This window comes from Hemiscyllium ocellatum, chromosome 8, assembly GCF_020745735.1.
Source record: "Hemiscyllium ocellatum isolate sHemOce1 chromosome 8, sHemOce1.pat.X.cur, whole genome shotgun sequence".
NCBI classification, from domain to species: Eukaryota; Metazoa; Chordata; class Chondrichthyes; order Orectolobiformes; family Hemiscylliidae; genus Hemiscyllium; species Hemiscyllium ocellatum.
This window is the reverse complement of record NC_083408.1, coordinates 56304701-56323400: the sequence shown is the minus strand read 5'-3', so window position 1 is coordinate 56323400 and position 18700 is coordinate 56304701. Positions and strand designations below refer to the sequence as shown.

At 42.6% G+C, this 18700-nt stretch overlaps 1 protein-coding gene across 2 annotated transcripts in view; it reads left to right on the top strand.

The window, feature by feature from the left end:
• Nucleotides 1-3738: 3738 nt before the first annotated feature.
• snx6 (sorting nexin 6) overlaps nucleotides 3739-18700 on the top strand; it is a 50142-nt gene continuing 35180 nt past the window's right edge. Inside the window, exons 1-4 of one of the 2 annotated variants that reach the window (XM_060828390.1) lie at nucleotides 3739-3782; nucleotides 3912-3959; nucleotides 10179-10283; nucleotides 13145-13255. In XM_060828390.1, the coding sequence (XP_060684373.1) occupies nucleotides 3777-3782; nucleotides 3912-3959; nucleotides 10179-10283; nucleotides 13145-13255 (270 nt within the window). In that variant the 5' untranslated portion in view covers nucleotides 3739-3776. Of the gene's footprint in view, nucleotides 3783-3908; nucleotides 3960-10178; nucleotides 10284-13144; nucleotides 13256-18700 lie in introns of both variants that reach the window. The other variant, XM_060828389.1, reaches the window with a different exon arrangement.

Genomic DNA, 18700 nt, shown 5'->3' with positions numbered 1-18700 from the left:
AATTGCAACATTTATGGATGGGTATACGAATAGGAAGGGTTTGGAGGGATATGGGCCGGGTACTGGCAGGTGGGACTAAATTGGGTTGGGGTATCTGGTCAGCATGGTTGAGTTGGACCGAAGGGCCTCTTTCCATTCTGTACATCTCTATGACTCTATAAGTACAAGAAGGATGGACTGCACCTGAATTGGAAGGGGACTAATATAATGACAGGGAGTATAGCTGCTCATGAGGATTTGAACTTGTAAACTAGTCAGGTGATGGGGGTGGGATCCAAGGAGGTAGTGAGGAAAGAGATCAATCTGAGACTGGTACAGTTAGGAAAAGAAGTGACTCAAACAGTTAGGGTAGACAGGGACAAAACAGAGAACAAGGCTGGACTGATAAATTAAACTGCATTTACTTCAATGCAAGAGGCCTAACAGGGAAGGCAGGTGAACTCAGGACATGGTTAGAAACATGGGACTGGGATATCATAGCAATTAAGAAACATGGCTCAGAAATGGTAAGAACTGGCAGCTTAATGATCCAGGACAAAAATGCTACAGGAAAGACAGAAAGGGAGGCAAGAGAGGGGGGAGTGGCGTTTTTGATAAGGGATAGCATTACTGCTGTACTGAGGGAAATATTCCTTTGAATATATCCAGGTAAGTTATTTGGGTGGAACTGCGAAAAAGGGATCATCACCTTATTGGGGTTGTATTGTAGATCCCCTAACAGTTAGCGGGAAATTGAGAACAAACTTGTAAGGAGATCTCAGCTATCTGTAAGAATAAAAGAGTTGTTATGGTTGAGGATTTTAACTTTCCAAACATAGAATGGGACTGAGCTGAAAATGTGTTGCTGGAAAAGCGCAGCAGGTCAGGCAGCATCCAAGGAACAGAAGGTTCGATGTTTCGGGCATAAGCCCTTCTTCAGGAATGCCCGAAACGTCGAATCTCCTGTTCCTTGGATGCTGCCTGACCTGCTGCACTTTTCCAGCAACACATTTTCAGCTCTGATCTCAAGCATTTTCAGTCCTCACTTTCTCCTCATAGAATGGGACTGCCATAGTGCTAAGGGTTTAGATGGAGAGGAATTTGTTAAGTGTGTACAAGAAAATTCTCTGATTCAGTATGTGGATATACCTACTAGAGAAGGTGCAAAACTTGACCTACTCTTGGGAAATTAGGCAGGGCAGATGACTGAGGTGTCAGTGGGGGAGCACATGGAGGCCAGTGACCATAATTCTATTCGTTTTAAAATAGTGACGGAAAAGGATACACTAGATCTAAAAGTTGAAGTTCTAAATTAGAGGAAGGATAATTTTGAGAGTATTAGGCAAGAACTTTCAAAAACTGATTGGGGGCAGATGTTCACAAGTAAAGGGACGGCTGGAAAATGGGAAGCCTTCAGAAATGAGAAATAAGTGTTCAGAGACAGTATATTCCTGTTAGAGTAAAAGGAAAGGGATGACTAGAGAGGTTGAGGTTTTGGTTAAGAAAAGGAAGGAAGCACATGTTAAGTATAGACGGGAGAGTTTGAGTGAATCCTCAGAAGAATACAAAGGCAGTAGGAGTATACTTAATAGGGAAATCAAGATGGCAAAAAGTGGACATGAGATGGCTTTGAAAATAGGGTTAAACAGAATACAAAGTGTTTTTACAAATACATAAGGACAAAAGGGTAACTTTGGAGAGAATAGGGCCCCTCACAATATGCAAGGCAGCCTTTGTGTGAAGACACAAGAGATGGGGGAGGTACTCAACGAGTATTTTGCATGTGTTTATTGTGGAGAAGGACATGGGAGATATAGAATGTGGAGAAATAGATTGTGACATCTTGAAAAATGTCCACATTACAGAGGAGGAAGTGCTGGATGTCTTGAAACACATAAAAGTGGATACATTCCTGGGACCTGATCAGGTGTACCCTAGAAGTTTGTGGGAAACTAGGTAAGTGAATACAGGGTCCCTTGCTGAGATATTTGTGTCATCGATAGTGACAGGTGAGGTGCTGGAAGACTGTAGGTTGGTTAATGTGGCACCATTATTTAAGAAAGGTGGTAACGAAAAGCCAGGAAACTATAGACCGGTGAGCCTGACCTTGGTGGTGGGCAAGTTGTTGTAGGGAATCCTGAGGGACAGGATTTACATTATTTTGGAAAGCCAAGGACTGATTAGGGATTGTTGGCATGGCTTTGTGCATCGAAATTCATGTCTCACAAACTTGGTTGAGTTTTTTGAAGAAGTAACAAAGAAAATTGATGAGGGCAGAGCAGTGGATGTGATTTACAAGGACTTCAGTAAGGCATTTGACAAGGTTCTCCATGGGAGACTGATTAGCAAGGTTAGATATCATGGAATACAGGGAGAACTAGCCTTTTGGATACAGAACTGTCTCAAAGGTAGAAGATAGAGGGTGGTAGTGAAGGGTTGTTTCTCAGACTGGAGGCCTGTGACCAGTGGAGTGCCACAAGGATCGGTGCTGGGTCCACCACTTTTCTCGATTTAAATGATTTGGATGAGAACATAGGAGGTACAGTTAGTAAGTTTGTAGGTGACAACAAATTTGGAAGTGTAGTGGATTGCGAAGAAGTTTACCTCAGAGTACAAGGGGATCTTGACCAGATGGGCCAAAGGGCTGAGGACTGGCAGATGGAGTTTAATTTACATAAATGTGAGGTGCTGCATTTTGGAAGAGCAGATCTTCACAAGACTTATACACTTATGGTAAGGTCCTCAAGAATATTTCTGAACAAAGAGACCTTGGAGTGCAGGTTCATGGTTCCTTGGAAGTAAAGTCACATGTAGATAGGATTGCGAAGAATGCATTTGGAATCCTTTCCTTTATTGGTCAGACGATTGAGTATCAGAGTTGGGAGGTCATATTGCAGCTGTCCAGGATGCTGGTTGGACAATTTTGGAATATTGTGTGCAATTCCTATCATAAGAATATTGTGAAACTTGAAAGAATTCGGAAAAGATTTATAAGGATGTTGCCAGGGTTGGAGGATTCGGGCCAGAGGGAGAGGCTGAACAGGCTGGGGCTGTTTTCCTTGGGGAATTGGAGGCTGAGGGGTGTCCTTTTAGAGGTTTATAAAATCATGTGGAGCATGGATAAGATAAATACATACAATTTTTTTCCCTGTTCAGAACTACCCTGTGGAGAGTTCAGAACTAGAGTGCATAGATTTAGGGTGAGAGGAGAAAGATATAAAAGGGATCTAAGGGGCAACATTTTCATGCAGAAGGTGTCCCCAGTGATGGGGACAGTGGTACACTGGGTGATCACCATCTGCCCCCAGTGGTGGGGACAGTGGTACATTGGGTGATCTCATTCTGTGCCCAGTGATGGGGACAGTGGTACACTGGGTGATCACCATCTGCCCCCAGTGGTGGGGACAGTGCTAACCTGGGTGATCTCCCTCTGCCCCCAGTGGTGGGGACAGTGGTACACTGGGTGATCACCATCTGCCCCCAGTGGTGGGGACAGTGGTACACTGGGTGATCTCCCTCTGCCCCCAGTGGTGGGGACAGTGGTACACTGGGTGATCTCCCTCTGCCCCCAGTGGTGGGGACAGTGGTACACTGGGTGATCTCCCTCTGCCCCCAGTGGTGGGGACAGTGGTACACTGGGTGATCTCCCTCTGCCCCCAGTGGTGGGGACAGTGGTACACTGGGTGATCACCATCTGCCCCCTGCTGCCTGAATAGAGGATCCGCCTCCTCGTTTATTGCGTCACGGAGTTCCCTGCTTGTCACGTGAGCCCGGGTGCCTCTCTCGCAGCTGCAGCCATGATGGTGGGTCTTCTCGGTTGGAGTTCATTCCTGGATTTTTCTTGTTTTTTTTTGTAACGGAGCACAATGTAAGGCGCGGATATGAGTATTGCTGTTGTGCAGTGACAATGTTTTGTTCTGTTCAATCAGCAGGAAGGGTTGGACGACGGCCCCGACTTCCTGTCAGAGGAGGACCGAGGAGTAAGTTTTTGCTGTTCCCAGTTTCTGTGTCTCCAGTCTTGGGCCCTCAGTTGGGCCTTACCTGGGAAATCAGGAAAATTCAGTCACCTGAGGGCTTCAGCCCTTCCTTTTCATGGATCACTCACCATTTCATCCGCCAGCCTGTCCTGTTTTCGTAATTTATTAAACTTACGACGTCTTTTATCAAATGTGTATCTGTAGCAGCTTTCGTATGTTCCCAAATTCTTTATTTTCTCACATCGACGTAGAGTCTTGGGTCTTAACATTAGTTTACATTCCTATTTGCTATTACAGGTTTTGATTTCTAGTTATTAAATCAGCTTTTAAGAAGTTTAGCTGCGAAAGTGACCAACAGGATATTAATGTCATTTGTGTATGTTGGTTAAAGAAGCGTGTATGAATATTGCAGTTTAGGAAGGTCTTTCGACAATTGTTATAATTTTTCATTCATCAGGCAGCTTATTTTTTTCTCTCTGGTAATAGATGAGGCAGAGATCAAGGGTCTCCAGTGGCTGTGATCTTTGCAGCTCCATTCCCACTTCAGTCCGAAATTCAGCTGTTTGAACTATAAACAAACAGAATAAACTAGAAATCTGTTTGCTGTCCTGCCTTCATAAAAGATCTGGGGCATTGTGAAATCAGACTACTTTTTTTTTAAAGCAAGTTATTGATACTGCCACAAATTATCTAAGATTATAAAGTTATTATTGTTTTATTTTCTCTTTCCCATGTCCTGCTTTATATCAGTGGGAACAGTTATCTTGATCATTTTGTGATATATTTTTGAGATTGCCCTCTTTCAAAAGTAGTAGCTAAATCAGTTTGCCAAATTATGGTCAGGAATAACATGCCTGGAAGCATGTTGCAAGGGTGTTGTATAGTGCTGAATGAAATTGTGAATTAACCCCTCCATAAGATGTGAATAGATAAATTGGATCTAAGGTATTTTGAATTTTTGTGTGAAAGTAAATAAGTTTTGTGAATGGTGATCTAGTAATGCCAATGTTTTTGTCTTAAGGATAGATGAATGTACAAGTTTATTTGCATGTCAAATAATACTCCAAGGTACTCCACAAATAATTAGAATGGATGCCCTGGAAATATGCAGGGAAGAGGTTTTGGGAATATTGGAAAGGATGAATATAGGTAAGTCTCCTGGGCCTGATGGCATTTACCCCAGGATCCTATGGGAAGCTAGGGAGGAGATAGCAGAGCCATTGGCCTGGATTTTTATGTCGTCATTGTCAACGGGAATAGTACCAGAGGACTGGAGGATAGCGAATGTGGTCCCATTGTTCAAGAAAGGGAGTAGGGATAGCCCTAGTAACTATAGGCCAGTGAGTCTGACTTCAGTGGTGGGCAAAGTCTTAGAGAGAATGGTAAGGGATAAGATTTATGAACATCTGGGTAGGAATAACGTGATCAGGGATAGCCAGCATGGTTTTGTGAAGGGCAGGTCGTGCCTCACAAACCTTATTGAGTTCTTTGAGAAGGTGACTAAGGAAGTGGATGAGGGTAAAGCAGTAGATGTTGTGTATATGGATTTTAGTAAGGCGTTCGATAAGGTTCCCCATGGTAGGCTAATGCTAAAACTTCGGAGGTATGGCATTGAGGATACATTAGAGGTTTGGATTAGGAATTGGCTGGCTGGAAGGAGACAGAGGGTAGTAGTTGATGGATTATGTTCATCTTGGAGCGCAGTTACTAGCGGTGTACCACAAGGATCTGTTTTGGGACCATTGCTTTTTGTTATCTTTATAAATGATCTAGAGGAAGGACTTGAAAGCTGGGTAAGCAAGTTTGCGGATGACACAAAAGTCGGTGGAGTTGTGGATAGTGAGGAAGGAAGTGGTAGGTTACAGCGGGATATAGATAAGTTGCAGAGCTGGGCGGAAATGTGGCAAATGGAATTCAATGTAGCTAAGTGCGAAGTCGTTCACTTTGGTAGGAATAACAAGATGATGGATTACTGGGCTAATGGTAGGCTACTTGGTAGTGTGGATGAGCAGAGGGATCTTGGTGTCCATGTACACAGATCTCTGAAAGTTGCCACCCAGGTAAATAGTGCTGTGAGGAAGGCATATGGTGTACTGGGCTTTATTGGCAGAGGAATTGAGTTCCGGAGTCCTGAGGTCATGTTGCAGTTGTATAAGACTCTGGTGAGGCCTCATCTGGAGTATTGTGTGCAGTTTTGGTCGCCATACTATAGGAAGGATGTGGAAGCTTTAGAACGAGTGCAGAGGAGGTTTACCAGGATGTTGCCTGGAATGGTAGGAAAATCTTATGAGGAAAGGCTGAGGCACTTGGGGCTGTTCTCATTGGAGAAGAGAAGGTTTAGGGGAGATCTGATAGAAGTGTATAAGATGATTAGGGGTTTAGATAGGGTAGATACTAAGAACCTTTTACCGCTAATGGAGTCAGGTGTTACTAGGGGACATAGCTTTAAATTAAGGGGTGGTAGGTATAGGACAGATGTTAGGGGTAGATTCTTCACACAGCGGGTTGTGAGTTCATGGAATGCCCTGCCCGTATCAGTGGTGAACGCTCCTTCTTTATGGTCATTTAAGCGGGCATTGGATAGGCATTTGGAAGTTATTGGGCTAGTATAGGTTAGGTAGGATTCGGTCGGCGCAACATCGAGGGCCGAAGGGCCTGTACTGCGCTGTATCCTTCTATGTTCTATGTTCTATGTTCTATGTTCTATGTACTGATCGAGCACAATATTTAAAGCCAGTATTAAAATCACCCCCTGAGTCATCAAAATACCTTTTCCAACATACATTGTTTGCAACTTAATAAATGATATTTAATGAGAGGTGGTGTTTGTTAATAATTTGCATATTGGTTTCCTCAGTATAGATCTCTTGCCAGCCCTTAAGAAGAAGAAAATCCTCAGTGCTTTAAGTCCAGTGGTTTTGAAGTTAGAGGTGTTGATCAAATGTGATGAAGGACACAATTGTAGAAATTATTGGTCACACTAACTTGTAAGTGGCTGTTTGTGTCAAGACCATGTACAGTTTAATTTGCATGTGAAGAAAAAAAAAGTTGACCTGGTTTATTTCCAATTCAATCAACCTGACCTGGTGTTTCCTGATCGTTTTTCAGTTTATCTCTGAACCACTTCAAAGTTGTTGAATAAACCCCAAAGTTTATATTTTATCATACAATTTATTGAATGTTGTTGAACTGGCTAAGGGGGAGGCTGAAGAGAATGAAACGTTACACAGTTAATTGCTACTGAAAATATTTTAACAGAACAAACAGAATGCTTTGTTGTGAAATTAGTGTAGAGCGTAAGTTTGAAGCATGGTACAAAAGTTATTTTGTGTTCTGGTTAAAGTTTAACTTATGTAGTACATTTGGTATCAGTTACTAAAACTTAACCAGAAAACCAAGCTTGGAATCAATACAAAGAACAGCTGCAAGGCAGACTCCTGAAACCTGATTTATATCTCTGTGCAAATGGGTGAGTTTTGAATAGGTTAAAATCAGGCCTGAAGCCAATCTAAGCATAGCACAATTTCACAAATGAGCAGTATTTGAGGAATAAATCATGAGCGGAAAAGTTGGCATTCTCATATTGACATAAATTACCAAAGTAGATTAAAAGTTGTTAATTTAGGGCACTACTTTAAACTAAACTTTTAACTGTTGTGTAAAGAGAAATTGTTAGATACTGGTCAGGGAAAAGTTAAGGATTCAGGTGGCATTTCAGAGTGATTTAATGCTTAGCTTAGTGAAAGTAAAAGCTAGAATCATTCAAAATGTAGTTTGTGTTGGAGGGATACTAAGTTTCTACAAGAATAAAATAACCTTCCTTATCTGTGCTTTATTTTTGTATGCCAAGGTCTTTTCCTGAGTTGGGGAAGCTCAAAACTAGAGGGCGTAGGTTTAAGGTGAGAGCGGAAATATTTACAAGGCACCTGGGGGCAACTTTTTCATGCAGAAGGTGGTGCATGTATGGAATGAGCTGCATAGGGCATGGTGGAGGCTGATACAATTACAACATTTAAAATACATCTGGATGGGTGTATGAGTAGGAAAGGTTTAGAGCGATATGGGCCAAACACTGGCAAATGGGACTAGATTAATTTAGGATATCTGGTTTACATGGTTAAGTTGGACTAATGGGTTTGCTTCCGTGCTGTTTGACATATGTGTCTGCTTTGGGCAGATTGCTGAGGACAAAGCTAAAGTAAGTTTTTGTTTGGTTTGTCTCCTGGTTATAGCATACCAGCAGCCAACAGTCAGTAATGGTGCTACTGAACCATTCTTAGTGTTAGTCATTAAAGTTCCTCACCCAGAGTTAATTCTGTGCCCCGGCTGTGTTCGTCCCAATTGTTGCTCAACATAAAGGAGTGCTGATTTATCAAACATGTTTTTTGAGGGTGGGGTGGGGTGGGGGTGGGGGGGGTGGTAATAGGGGAAGAGTAATTGACAATCAGCACAAAGTTTCCTGGGTGATCTCCCTTTGCCTCCAGTGGTGGGAACAGTGGTACACTGGGTGATCTCATTCTGTGCCCAGTGGTGGAAACAGTGGTAGACTGGGTGATCTCCAACTGCCCCCAGAGGTGGGGACAGTGGTACACGGTGTTAGTCCATTAAAATTCCTCACCCAGAGTTAATTCTGTGCCCTAGCTGTGTTCGTCCCAATTGTTGCTCAACATAAAGGAGTGCTGATTTATCAAACATGGTTTTTTGGTGGGGGGGGTGGGGTGTGTGGTGGAAATAGGGGAAGAGTAATTGATAATCAGCACAAAGTTTCTTTCATTGGATCCAAAATGTTGGAGGCAAGTCATTCCTGATTATACAACTCTATACCACACCATTTGATGCTTTATGCTATCAGGAGAACAGGACATATCCAGAGATGACAATACTGGTTTCTGGGACGTGATGAATTAGAATTCTGTGAATGAGTATGTAAGGCTGATACTTGACTAGTCTGTGAACAGCTCTCCCAATTTTGATACAAACTTTCAGATGTTAGTAAAGAGGACTTTGCAAGGGGATGTGTTCCAAGGATGTGTCATATTGGACTCAATTTCAACTCCATTTCTCTCTCCACAGATGCGGTCAGACCTACTGAATTTCTCGAAAATTTCTGATTTTATCTCACATCACCTCTGTTTGTAGGGCTAATGTTCAGATTTATTAGATAAAAGAATTATGGTAGATAATAAACATATGTTCAACTTTGAAGTTGAGCATAATGTGAAATTTCTATTTTGTACCAATTGAATTGTGAATCCAATGTCTACTAAAGCTTGTAATATTACTTTAGCAGAAAGAAAATTCTGTCAGAACAAAAATGATCATTGTTTTCAGATTTTCAGTGTAATAATGGACATTGATTTTATATTTATTTGTGCTTGAAGTTGGGCATTCTTAGATTTAATAAGATTACCTTCATGTAAATCTAACCATTCTTCGAGCACAATTAGAATTGCAGACCCATTACACCTGCCATATTTTGTGCCACGTGGTCTATCCAAATATGCTGTCTTTATTCTTAATACATGAAGATTTTCCTTTTTACTCTGTTCAGGCAGCTGTTAATTCTTCTGTCAGAATTTGTGTACCCTGCTGTAACTGTGAGGGATGGGGTTTCTACTCTGAACACTAGCTACGCAAAGGTTCTTTTATTAATACATCCCCATTGGTTCTAGTTGTGATTAGTAAAAAAAATTGTTAGTGTTCGCAAAGTAGTGAGAATGATCCACAAATTTTTCAATTCTCTTTCATCACCTTGAAGATTATGGTAGATCAGCCTTTAACCATTTTGGCTCCAGTCTAAAATCTTCAACTTTGCAATTGCCTTCAGAAATATAACCTTGCTTGTTTGGCAATTTCTAAATGAATCCACACTGCACTTTTTATGTCACCTTTCAACCTTTGTTCATGGTTTTCCCATTATAAGAATGCAGCTGACTGTTTAGACTCCTGTAGAAGTTGAAAATCATCTATTTGTTTTGTATTCTGTAGTAAGATGCATTATTTTGACAATTGTACTGCTACCTTTTGTGACTCACATACCTACTCTCAAGTTATTTTTTGCTGCTTTTTCTAAAATCTTAGCATTTTAGCATTTGTTTTTAATCCCTCTTCTTAGTATCAATGCGTATTTATTCATATTTTCTACATTAAACTTCAGATTAAACTGTATTTTTGAGGTAATGTACATGTTCAGGCTTATTTTTATGATTTCTTACATTTCAGCCGAGACCCGTGATTGTAGATCTCCAAACAGATGCCATTCTTCAGGTTGACATTTCAGATGCTCTTAGTGAGAGAGATAAAGTGAAATTTACAGTTCACACAAAGGTAAAGAGATTTAAATTCTTTCTGGTATGTTGTAAACAGTGAAACATTGTGCTGCAAATTTACAGCAAATTTTATGTTTTTTAATGTTTATTTTCAGCTTTAAGTAAGAAAACAATGTAGCTTTTATCACATCATTTCTGTTAAGCATAGCTTTAAGAAGAGTTTGAATCTCTTGCCTGAATTGTTTTAGGTCCTGCCTGAATTTTCAAGTACGTTTGTCAAGAGTGTTTTGACATGCTGGCATGAGTGACCCCTTCCAGTTGAGTTGAGACAAAGTTTTGGTACATTTCTGTTAAAATAATGCACACCATCACAAAATTGGGGCAGCATGGTGGCTCAGTGGTTAGCACTGCTGCCTCGCAGCACCCGGGTCCCAGGTTCGATTCTAGCCTCGGGCGACTGTCTGTGTGGAGTTTGCACGTTCTCCCTGTGTCTACATGGGTTTCCTCCGGGTGCTCCGGTTTCCTCCCACAATCCAAAGATGTGCAGGTTAGGTGAATTGGCCATACTTAAGTGTCCATAGCGTGAGGTGCATCAGTCAGAGGGAAATGGGTCTAGATGGGTTATTCTTCGGAGGGTTGGTGTGGACGTTTGGGCTGAAGTGCCTGTTTCCACACTGTAGGGAATCTAATTAAAACACTTGATGTTTCTATTGCTTGGCATCTTTGGTTCTTACAAGTGCCAGAGCTGAATTCATATACAAATGATAATTAATATTGCCCAGTTAAGTGGCAAAATTGATTGCTGCTTAGATGGCCTCTTGTGCACTATGATGGTGCTTACAAAGATTGGGAATTTATTTGCGGAGAACTCTGGTGCAATGATGTGGTGTATTTTAGAATGTACAGAAAGTAGTATTTACATACCAATTCTAATTCTGTATTGAAATATCAATCATTGTTGAAAAGAATCTAGAATTTTGTTTGTATTTGTAATTGAATCAAATGTGGTTCCTTCAAATTAAGCTTCATTATGATTGTATTGTTTCTAGAAAATGGAAACGACTGCATCGGCTTTCCTTATATGCTTGTAATTTCAATAATTGTGGAAACCACAAATGGATTTACTTCCTAGATTGCTTCTGTGTTTTCCATTGTTTAAATCATAGTTGTATGTTGTCAAAGTTACCTTGAATCTTTTGCTCAGTTCTTTGTTATTTAATACTACACGTTTCTTCAAATCAAATTTCTTAACAGTTTGTATGTAGTTAGGGCAATCTCCATGTTAAAATCAGCATCCTTTAAAATGGAAGGTAAATTCTGAACTTAGTTTCTAGTCATTTTTATGCTCTGCGTTATGTGATGAAATAACACACTGATTAATTATATTGGGTGTGGGTGGGGTCAGTCACTAGACTAGAAGTCCATAATCTCAGGCTCATGTTCTGGGGACATGGGCTCAAAATTTATCCTGGTAGATGGTAAAATTTTACTTCAATATATTAAAAAAAAACCTGGAGTTTAAACACTAATCTTAATGGGTGATAAAATGCTCGACAAGCTAGGAAGGCTCGCATCTCTTGAATAATATTTTAAAAAAGGTACTTATTTTTTTACACACCACCATGGTTAATTATAAGATGCCAAGTAGATATAGTCTTAGTTACAAAGCTATTAGTAAGAAAATAATTTTCAAAGTTTTGTTTTAGTAGCAGAAATTAACATTTTGGACAAGTTCAAAAATCCATTTAAAAATGGAAAACGTTGGACATACGCAGGTCTGGCAGCATCAGTGAAGCGTGAAATAAGAGTTAATGTTTCAGGTCAATTTTTTTTGTTCTGGTTTATTTAAGTTACTGTTTATGTTGTGTCAGCACTGATTGCTCAAACAGAAAGGAATTTTGAGATATCACCTTGTCTAATGCCAAAGCAATATTCAAGCAATGTAAAAACTTCTTTAGACTCTATACCCCAACCATTGTCATCTAGCCCTTTTGAACTATTTTATTCAATTTTGAAATGTAATTCCTCGCTATTCATCTTCTCTGACTTGGCAGCTTGTCCCATACACACACCACTCACTGTCTGCGTAAAAATGTTACACTTCAGGTCCTTTTTAAATCTATCTTCTCTCACTTTAAACCTATGCCTTCTAGATTTGGACTCCCCCCCCCCCCCCCCCCCCCCCCCCCCCCCCCCCCCCCCACTCGGAAAAGACCTTGACTATTTATCCTATCGACTTCCTTCATAATTTTACAAACCTCTATAAGGTCACTCCTCAGCCTCCAATGCTGCAGCGGGAAAAAAACCCCAGCCCATTCAGCATCTCCACATAACTCAGACCCTTCAGTCTCAGCAACATGCTTGTAATTATTTTTTGCAGCCTGTCAAGTTTAATAACATCCTTCCTTTAGAAAGGTGACAGGAATTGTACGCAGTCCTCTAAAAGTTGACTCTTAATGTCCTGTATAGCTGGAACATGATGTCCCAACTCCCATACTCAATATTCTGATCAATGAAGGCAACATGCCAAATGCTGACTTCGCCACCCTGTCTACCTGCGACTGTACTTTCAAGGAACAATGCACCTGCACTCCAGGGTCTCTTTTGTTCAGCAACATTCCCCAGAGCCCTACCTTTAATCGTATGAATGCTGCACTGGTACTGAAATGCAACACATTTATCTAAGTTAAACTCCATCTGCTGCTTCTTGGCCCATTGGCCCATCTGATCAAGGTCCCTTTGTAATCTGAGATAATCTTCTTCACTGACCATGACACCACCTATTTTACTCTGGTTAAGAACTTTTTCCTAAATTGTAAAATTTATTTTAGTGTTAATTGTATTTGCCACATTTTTCTTTTAAAATAAATGAATTTATGGATGCTGTTTTTTTTAAAAAAAGTATTTGTTTTCCTGCAGAGTACCCTACCTAATTTTAAACAGGATGAATTTTCTGTTGTCCGTCAACATGAAGAATTTGTCTGGCTTCACGATGCTTTTGTTGAAAATGAAGAATATGCTGGATATGTTGTGAGTATGATAGCATTCAAATAGTTTTGAGTACAAATTTTGTTTTATTAAATCACAAGGATCCTAACAGAAATTGGAGTTATAAATAATTTAAGATTTTCTTGAAATAACTAAAAATTAATAAAGAAAATGTTGCATTGGGTTATGTGATGTTGTGTTGTTCCTCTTCCAAAGAGTAATCTCCCCTTTAATTGTCAAGTTTTTTTTTTAAGTGCTGGTATTGATATAGCTTGCAATTTCCTTATTGACCATTTTTTGTCAACAGTTACTGGAGATAAACAAACCACTAGTACTCAGTACTTAAGCACGTTTGCCAAGCTAGTTTACATATAGTTTGTGCAAACAAGATACAGCACATGAATAAATGTTAGAGTGCAGGAAAATCTTAAAGGGGGAAGTCTACTGATGTGACAGAAGCTAAGCTCTGTGCTGCTTTAGATTATAAACTTATACTTGTATGAATATTAATCTTTTTCCTATGATGCATGGGTGTCCCCATTGGTACTGAACTTGGCTATCAGCCTCTGCTCGGCCATTTTTCGTTGTTGCCTGTCCCGAAGTCCACCTTGGAGGACAGTCAGCTGAAGGGCCAAGGTCGAATATCCTGCACCACTGAAGTGTTCTCTGACTGGGAGGGAATGCTCTGTTGATTGTTGTGCGGTGTCCATTCATCCGTTGCTGTAGCCTCTGCTTGATCATGCCATTGTACCATGTCTCAGGGCATCCTTGCCTGCAGCGTATGAAATAGACAATGTTAGCTGAGTCGCATGAGTGTCTGCCACGTACATGGTGGGAGGTGTCCCCACGCATCATGGTAGTATCTGTGTCAAAATTCTGATACGTCTCGCAGCGTCCACTGTGACAAAGTTGTATGGTGTTGTTCTGAAAGCCGGGCAGTTTATTATGAACAGTGATCTATTTCAGGTTTGGTAGTGGTTTAAAGGCGAGAAGTGGATGTGTGTGGAAGGTCTTAGTAAGTTGCTCATCCTCATTGATAACGTGTTGCAGTCTGCAAAGAACATGACGTAGTTTTTCGGCTCCTGAGAAGTACTGGATGACAAAGGGTACCCTGTGGTTGCAGCTCGTGTCTGTCTCCCCAGGAGGTCATTACGGTTTCTTGCTATGGCATATGGGATCTGGCGGTCGATGAGTTGAGCATCCTTGAGGGCATCCTTGAGTACTTCCAGGGACCTGTCAGGTTCCTCCTCATTTGAACAGATCCTGTATTTACGAAGGGCTTGCGCATAGGGGATGGCTGTTCTAATAAGTTTCGGGTGGAAGCTGGAGTGATATAGTATCGTGAGGTTATCTGTGGATTTGCAGTAGAGAGAGGTACTGAGGTACCCATCCTAGATGGAGATGCATGTGTCCAAGAATGAGACAGATAGTAGAGATTAGTCCATGGTGAGCTTGATGGGATGAAACTCGTTGATATCACTGTAGTTGTTTCAGTGACTCCTCGCCATGGGTCCAAAGGAAGTAAATGTTGTCAGTGTAACTGGTGTATAGTGTTGGCTGGAGGTCCTGTGTAGAGAAGAAGTCTTGTTTGAACCTGTGCATGAAAGTGCTGGCATATTGAGGTACAAATTTCGTCCCCATGGCTGTTCCATGTGTCTGGATGAAGAACTGATTGTCAAAGGTGAAAATGTTGTGGTTGAGGAAAAGGGGAGGAGTTGTAGCCTCAGTACTCTGAACCAACAAGTGTTCAGAGGCTAGCACTTGTTTGTTCGGAGTACTGAGGCTGTTGTCATGATGCCATCATTGCGGGAGATGCTGGTGTAGAAACATCCATTGTGACTAGGGATATTCCTGGTTAAACTGGTCTGTGGGTACTGAGTTTCTATAAGAAATCTGTAGTGTCGCGACAGAAGCTGGGGGTCCCTGTACAGTGGGTTTCAAGATGCCTTCAACATAGCCAGAGAGGTTCTCACGTAGGATCCCATTGCCTGATACGAAGGGATGTCATGGTGTGTTGGCTTTGCATGTCTTTGGAAAGCAGTAGAAATCGCCTATGCGAGAAGTACGAGGGCGCATAGGGAACTATGTGTTTAATTCATGGGTGTGCTCAGTCGGTAGTTCCCTGTAGCATTCCTGGTTATTTAGTTGTTGGTACACTTCCTTGCAGTAATCTGTTCTATTTTAATTTTTTTTTCCCCACACTATCGCCCAACAGCAGTAGTGCTTGTATTTTCCTGTTTATATATATTTTTTTTGAAAGAAAAAGGGGAAAAAAGACAAAGAAAACTCTTCTCCTCCTCAGTTCCAGCAGTCACACACTGACTGGAGCATCAGCCAGCACAGAGTCAGTGCTCCAAACTGAAGAGACTATAAATTCTCTTGGTAATTTTTTTGCTTTACCCCCACACTACTGCCTAACTGTGGTAGTGCTTATTTTTCCCCCAGCACCATGTTGTGCCCGTGTGCAGGTGTGAAACACAGTGAAAGATGCAGGTGTATAAATCTTTATTCAATTTCCACCACCAGGAAAAATAAAGAAACACCCAAGTGGCCGATGTCAAGCAGTGTCTTTCTTAGAGGGCAATACTCCATGATCAAACAGTGAAGGGCAGGGCAGGGATTAAATCAAAATAGAGTTGGGGAGGGAAATAATACACCCCACTCCCGGTGGTGCCCACCTCTCCCTGAACAGCTTGAGGTGTTGGTGGACGCCGTGTGCTCCTTCTTCAGATACACCCTGGCTCAAACATAACTGCGGAAGAGGAAACTACTATTCTGAATGGCTATGGCTCCTCCTCCACCCAGGAACACTACAGACAACTACCGGCTAATCTGACCAAAGAGCACTCCCGTGAACTAAACACGTTGATCTGGACTTTTCCAGTCCTTCAGAGTTCTCTACACGCCCTCAGATTTTTCCTGTAGGCGATTTCTACCGCCTTCCAAAAATGCACAATCAACACACCAGGAGGTCCCATTGTATCAGGCATTGGGACCCTGTATGAGAATCTCTCTGGCTACACTGAAGGCATCTTGAAACCCATTGTACAGGGGTCCCCCAGCTTCTGTTGCGACACTACAGATTTCTTACCGAAACTCCGCACCCACGGACCAGTCGAACCAGGACCCTTCCTTGTCACAATGGATGTTTCAGCACTCTTCACCAGCATCCCCCACAATGATGACATCGCGGCCTCAGTACTCGATACCAACAACTGCCAATCTCCGAGCACCGTCCTACAACTTATCTGCTTCATTCTCGATCGCAATGTTTTCACCTTTGACAACCAGTTCTTCATCCAGACACATGGAACAGCCGTGGGGATCAAATTGCTCTGTCATGGTAGATGCTGCAAGATGTGTCAGAGTGTCAACGTGGATATCATCATTACATGTGGGGGCACCTCCCACCATGTACGTGGCAGGTAGTCATGATTTGGCCAATGTTGTCTATCTCATACGCTGCAGGCAAGAACGCCCTAAGGCATGGTACATTGGTGAGACCGAGCAGAGGCTACAGCATTGGATGAATGCACACAGCACAACAATTAACAGACAGGAGTGTTCCCTCCCAGTCGGAGAACACTTCAGCTGTCTGGAACATTCAACCTCTGACAGGCGGGCAGGCGCGCGCGCGAGTTCGGGCAGACAGGCAGGTGGACAGGTGAATGTGCGCGCTCGGGCAGGCCGGTGGGCGGACAAGTGCGTGCGCGCGCGCTCGGACAGGCCGGTGGGCGGACAAGTGCGTGCGCGTGCGCTCGGGCAGGCCGGTGGGCGGACAAGTGCATGCGCGTGCGCTCGGGCAGGCCGGTGGGCGGACAAGTGCATGCGCGTGCGCTCGGGCAGGCCGGTGGGCGGACAGGTGCGCGCGCGCTCGGGCAGGCCGGTGGGCGGACAGGTGCATGCGGGCGGGCAGGCAGGTGGGCGGATAGGTGCATGCGGGCGGGCAGGCAGGCGGGCAGACAGGTGCACGCTTGGGCAGGCAGGCGGTCTGGTGCACACGCGCTCTGGCAGGCAGGCGGACAGGTGTGTGCTCGGGCGGCCTGGCAGGCAGACAGAGGTGCGCGTGTACTCGCTCAGACAGGCAAACACGCGTACACCCACGCATGCGTGTGCTCAGACAGACCGACACACTAGATTAGACAGACCGATAGACACGCTCGGACAGGCGCACACGTGCTCTGACAGACAGGCAGAAACACACACCGCTTAGACAGGCACGCGCTCTGACAGACCGACAGACACTCACATGCTCAGACATGTGCTTCGACAGACGCGCGTGTGCACACACAGGCAAGCACGCACACGCGTGCGCAGGCAGGCAGGCATGCACACGCACGCGGACAGACGCACGCTCAGACAGACACAGGCATGGTCGCAAGCTTTTGGAGTTAATTTGCACTTGCAGAATTACATTTTATTTTTCTCAAAAACCGCTTGAATCCATGTAAGATTGTGTAAATCAGTCTGAACATTGGGGCACAGACGGCCTCGCACAGGGCACCTCACACCTTCGGCGCATTATCTGGGCCATTATGGCACCTTTTGATAAAGTTCACTTGAGAATGTAACTTTAAGAAAGTTCTGTAATTTGCATATGACGGAACTCCCATTCCAAAAAATGAGAGACTTCGCAAACAATCCAGGTCTTTTTCAGTTTCACTTTCATCACACTGTAAACTTTTGCTATAAATTGTGTCCTATGATCTAATACTCCACAGCCCCCTGATTGAAGGAACAGCACTCCGAAAGCTAGTGCTTCCACATAAACCTGTTGGACTATAACCTGGTGTTATGTGGTTTTTAACTTTGTACACCCCAGTCCAACACCAGCACCTCCACATCATGAAGTTTAGAAGGGATTCCAGAGGAATTTTCCATCCAAAGTGTTAATGCTTCACTGCTTGAAATGATGATAGAGGGGAAAACCCTCAACATTTAGAAAGTACTGAGACACACACTTTAAACCCCACAAGGTTATGGACTGAGATCTTTTTAAAAAAAAGAGATTAAGTTTGATATTAGGTGTCTGCCTGCTTTGGCAGTGGAGCCAGCAATACCTGAAGTGCTATAACTTGGGTAAGGTTACAACTAGGTCCTGTGAAGTGAGATTAGAATGAACAGTTCATTTTTTTGATTACTTTTTTTTCAGTTAGTGCGAATATACTGGACTGAATGGCTGTCTGTGTTGCCATACCTTTCCTGTGGTTCCATCGTTGGCTCACGTTGACACATTGGACCAACAGACTTCCTCTGTCATAATGACGAAAAATGAAGTTAAATTCTATACTGACTTTTGTATGCCAAAGTCAGCTGGAATTTGTGCCTACTTTAAATATAATCTTAAAGATTCTGAAAATGCGTAGCAATCAATTTCAATAGACTTAATTAGGTGTAGAGCTGGTGTTGACTTTTGAGTGGACTGAGGTTGTATGTTAAAGTTGGATTAGATAAAGCTAAGTAAGTATGTGGATATGTGAAGGCAAC